The sequence below is a fragment of the Quercus lobata genome, chromosome 1, assembly GCF_001633185.2.
Source record: "Quercus lobata isolate SW786 chromosome 1, ValleyOak3.0 Primary Assembly, whole genome shotgun sequence".
Lineage (NCBI taxonomy): Eukaryota > Viridiplantae > Streptophyta > Magnoliopsida > Fagales > Fagaceae > Quercus > Quercus lobata.
Window position 1 is genome coordinate 8,983,906 of NC_044904.1, and position 5,416 is coordinate 8,989,321.

The 5,416-nt window shown below is 35.8% G+C and overlaps 1 protein-coding gene across 1 annotated transcript; it reads right to left on the minus strand.

Annotated features, from left to right (window-relative positions):
* Window positions 1–545: 545 nt before the first annotated feature.
* Window positions 546–2,432, minus strand: LOC115994674. Its single transcript, XM_031118897.1, has one exon. The coding sequence runs from the start codon at window positions 2,430–2,432 to the stop codon at window positions 546–548; it is 1,887 nt and encodes a 628-aa protein (XP_030974757.1).
* Window positions 2,433–5,416: the final 2,984 nt, after the last annotated feature.

A 5,416-nucleotide genomic window follows, 5' to 3' on the forward strand; every position in this document is an offset into this window, starting at 1 on the left:
TATTCTTTCAATATATTTTTGACTGAACCAGTTTGGTTTGTCACGTTCTTTTAGAAATAGATAAGGATAGATTCAAGTACACTAGTACATTGAATCTTTTTCTAAAGTGCACGCTGTAAACAAAAACAAAAAAAAGTACATAAATTCTTATAGAACGAAAAAATGACTGATGTGCACGCTGTAAACAAAAAAAACATAGAAAGTATACAGATTCTTACCATAGAAAAGAAAAAATGATTGATGTGCACACTATAATGTGTGTATGATTATTGATGTGCACACTATAAGGTGTTATTGAAACCCTAAACTATAATACACAATATATATATAGACACACAGACACAAAATAAATAAACGTACACCCCAATCTAACTTGCAGTGCTAGAAAACATCATAGCATATGGAATTAGTACCATGTTCTTTCAAATAATACAAACTAACAATATGGTCCAACCCCTAAAAACATAATTAAAAAAAAAAAAAACAAAACAACAATCCAACCAATCCACTGAAGTAGATTGAATACTTATGTTGGGTCATTCAGTTTAGCCACTAGTGGAGCTAGCCACAGTTCGAGTGAGGCATGTTCTTCTATTATGGCCTTCTTGCCTACAGAGACTGCACAATGGCCTTGGTTGATGCTCTGCCCCTTCGTCCATTTCATTTCGAAGGTGAGTTGTTCTTGGTCGACCTTTTTCACGACGCAACTTGACATTAGGATACAAGACCGGGAAATTAGGCTCATTCCAATGTACACTGTCTGGAACTATGCGAAATCTAGGTGCATAACAAGCAACTTGTTCTTCCAAATGGTAGCAACGGTCGATATATCGCATTGCAGAGATGCCTTGATATTTACACACGGCAATGACATGTGAGCACGGAATCTTATAAACCTGCCATTTTTGACAACTACAAGTGTTCTGCCTCAAATTTACCTCATGACGATGATTACCCCTATATGCAGAGTTAGGGTTTATTAGTGTTCTGACTTCAAACAGACCATCTTCATGACTGAACACGGTAACTGAATGCTTTGGTGCCTTTTTTCCCCATTTATTGAATTTATTCTTTGCATAGGCCGTAATGCGTTCACCGGCAGTAACCTCTGCACATGCCTTAGTATACCGATCGGCAAAGTAGGCGACACAACGATAGTATGTAAGTTCAACTAATGCAGTTATGGGCAGATTTCTAGCACTCTTTAGAATTCCATTGAAGCTTTCAGACAAGTTTGTGGTCATTTCCCCATAACGATGTCCACCATCGTATGCTAACGTCCACTTTTCCACCGGCATTTCCCTTAAATACTTCTCACCATCTGCACTTAATTGAGTAATTCTATCCCTGGTGATTTGATACTTTCGTAACTGGTTCTCCATGCCTGCCCACATTACCATAGCCTTCAAGTTTTTATTCCCAATTTGTTGATTGAAATTGCTAGCCACATGGCGAAGGCAAAAACGATGATACCAACGTGTCGATTGACATATAGTCCGTATCGCTGCCATTATACCAGGATGACGATCAGATATGACACATAACCCTTCTCGATTAGTGACATTAATCTGAATACAACGCAAAAACCAATACCAGCTATCATTAGTTTCCTTCTCCACAATGGCAAAGGCAAGTGGAAAAAGTCTGTTGTCACCATCCCAAGTTGATGCAATCAGTAACGTACCTTTATACTTACCATATAGGAAAGTTCCATCTATACTAATCACTAGCCTACAATGTTGAAAACCTTCAATTGATGGACCAAAAACCCAGAACACTCTCTCGAATATCGCACAGCCTGGCATAGTAGCAGGTATTGTTCTCCAAATAACCCTGTTGTCCGGGTTTGAATCAGTCAAAGCTTTCAACCATTTTGGCAATAATTGGTAAGATTTGTCCCAATCACCAAACACTCTACCAATTGCTTTCTCTTTTGCCTCCCACACCTTGAAATAAGAAGGTCTGTATTGGTACTTATTGTAAAGAGTCTGTTGAAGTGAAGCAATCTTTATGGTTGGATCATTTTTGACAACATCCCTCAACTCTTTCTCAATAACATGGGTGTCTAATTGCTCGTGATCTTGTGTGAGCGTAGACTCTGTACATGTGTGTGGACCATTGTACTTCCTAACCTCAAACAACCCATATGTAGCCCGGAAGCATGCTCGAAGACGCCAAGAACAATTTTTGCACCTTACAGACCAACATTCTGGATCTGACTCTCTTACACAAAATGTTTGGTTCCTCTTGATGTGATAGCGTTTAACAGCAGCTTGTAGTTCATCCTTATCGGCAAAAAGCAAGCCCACATAAAACTCTTGGGTAGGGTCCCAAATACTCTGAGTGGGCTTTTCAAATGGTGGGGTTGGATCAATTATATTATCCCACGTGTTCTGTGAAAAGCTTAGTGATGAAGGTTGATGGACTCCCATAGTTGAACTGCTTTCATGATTACCTTCATTTGGAGGCTCCTATTCATCTCCAATATCATCAAGGACCTCATCGTCATCAAGTTGGTCATCATTATCCATAGTTCGCATCCTTTCTGATAATGTATGGACTTCATTTTCAGTAGTAGCAGCTATGCGATGTGTATCATTAGGATCATTAGCAGCTCTCTGAGAGGTGGTTTGGTCATACTGAGCTTCAAACTCAAAACAAGTAGTCTCTTGTGTGACATGCTCAATTGGATTATCATAGTCAGCATCACTGTTGTTCATTGGCCGAGAAGGAACATGTTGGTCCTCAGTTGCAACATGGGTATATGGAGAATGATAGTCAGCACCACCGATGTTGATTGGAGAATGAGCCGCATCTTGAGAATAATGACCAATATGAGTGGCATATGAATCATGGAAGTGCCCGCCATGTGAATAACTAAACAATGCACTCGGTCCTTCGTTGGCATATCGAATGGGGAAAACATCTCGGTGGCTTCTTATAGGCTCTACACCCACGTATAGCTCTGCACCTACAAATCCATATTGGCAGTCTAACATATCGAATATTGCATTGACACCATTATCATCTGCTACCAAAACTTGCTGGTAAGTCACAGGATGTGGATGACATTGAAATGGAAATCTATACCAAATAGTCAATTTTGAATCTTCTTTGTTTATATGAAGCGTGGATGCTACTCTATCACATAGATCTTCAAATGTAACACCCCGGCTTAATGGAAGCATAGAAGGAGGTGGCCCTTCGTAATAAACCTCATTTTCTCCATGTTTAATTATTCCACCGGAATGGATGAGAAAAATGAACAACTTTTCTGCCATCTACAGTAAAGCATAATAATAGTATTAATAAATTAACACAACACAACCATTACAATGCAATACAAGAAGGTAATCCATTAAAAATATTCACTGATAATAATAGTATTAAACATACGTGTATATTATAGGCTAACAAACTAAGTATTTCTTTAAGGAAATATACGTCAATTTTGAAATTTAGGCAAGAATTCATGGATAAATAATTTAAAACATATTATACAAATCAGTTCATGTTGCAAAACACATAATACAGAAACAAGATTTGCATGAACAAATAATTTAACAAAAAAAAGATTTTCATGCTTAGCTATGCCCCTAAAACATATCAACATGAATATTATAAAAAGAAAAGTAACTACTTAAGAAATATAACTCATCTTCTAAAAGATAACGAACGGATAGATATTTGCAAGTGTTGTTACTTATAGTTGTTTGTAGAATATATGGCACCCATGATTTGAAAATGGTTGGTAAAATTATGAGGGGAACAAGAGTGGAGAAGAAGGTTGATAGAATTTATAGGGGAAAAAGAGTAGAAAATAAGAACGGTGGAAATTTCAGTGACATTAGTACTGTTTAAATAGGATGCAAGTTTCATATCAATTAAATTCAGTGACATTATAGGATACTTTTACCATAAAAGAACATGACAAACAAAACTCCTTCGGTCAAAAAAATACTGAAAGAATCTCTGCAATGTCACAAATACTGAAAGAATCTCTGCAATGCCACTATAATGCCATTGTACTTGAATCTATCCTTATAGGGTACTTTCTTTTATATGTGTACTTTTTTATCAATCTCTCTCCACTATTTCGGCAACAAAAAAATATTGAAAGAATCTCTGCAATGCCACAAATACTGAAAAGAATCTTTGCAATGTCATTGTACTTGAATCTATCCTTATAGGGTACTTTTTTTATATGCGTACTTTTTTTTTATATCTCTCTCCTCTATTTCGGCAATGCCATTGCCATAAACCAGATGAGATAAGGAGTTGAAGTGATTGGTTGATTAACTTTTTGTTTTATTTTTTTTTACTTTCTTTGCTTTTTTTATTCACAGCGTGCACGTAAGAATCTATGTACTTTCTTTACTTTTTTTTTTTTTTGTTTATAGCGTGCATATCAATCAATTTTTTTCTTCTATATTGTAAAAATCTATGTACTTTCTTTGCTTTTTTGGGTTTACAGTGTACACATCAATCATTTTTTTTTCTTCAGTATTGTAAGAATCTATATACTTTGTTGTTGTTTACAGTATGCACATCAATCATTTTTTATTCTATATTGTAAGAATCTATATACTTTCTTTGCTTTTTTTTGGTTTATAGTGTGCATATCAATCATTTTTTCTTTTCTATTGTAAGAATCTGTATACTTTCTTTTTTTTTTTTTTTTTTTGTTTACAACGTGCACATCAGTCAATTTTTTTCTTCTATAAGAATCTATGTACTTTTTTTTGTTTTTGTTTACAGCCTGCACTTTAGAATAAGAATCAATGTACGAGAGGCTGTGGAGAATAAGAATCTATGTACTTTTTTTTTGTCTTTGACACTTTTACGAGAGTTTGGAAGAGAGGCTGTGGAGAATGAAAATAAAAATGTACACCACAATAGCCATCATGCAAAGGAAAACAGATTTACCAAAGGAAAAATGTACACATTTCTTGTTTTCACAAAGGTCTTACGGTTAGTAGTATAATGTGCTATGTATACTATCTAGGCATAATATTTTTTGCTACAATGATGCATAAATAATGATAATACTTTAATATATTTTTAATAAACAGTCATTTTACATTGATTAGTGATTGCGACGATGAGGTACATTCAATTTTTGTTGTGTTCCACAACATGGAGGATGCCTATTTTCTCGTTGTGGGTACCTTCGTGCTTGCACAAGAATTCTCCCCATGTGCCTCGGCTGTGTTCTAATATCAACTTCTGTTTGATAATTACCATAGTCGTCATCTTCATTATCTGAAGACACCTCTATATCTTGGGTATTTTCTACATCTTCCCCACTATCCTCATTTGAGGCATCTTCCTCAGAGTCTGTTACGGAGGCCTCTTCTTCAGAGTTTGGAGCACATACCAATGTATTTTGTGGCATGCAAAAATCACCAACATAAGG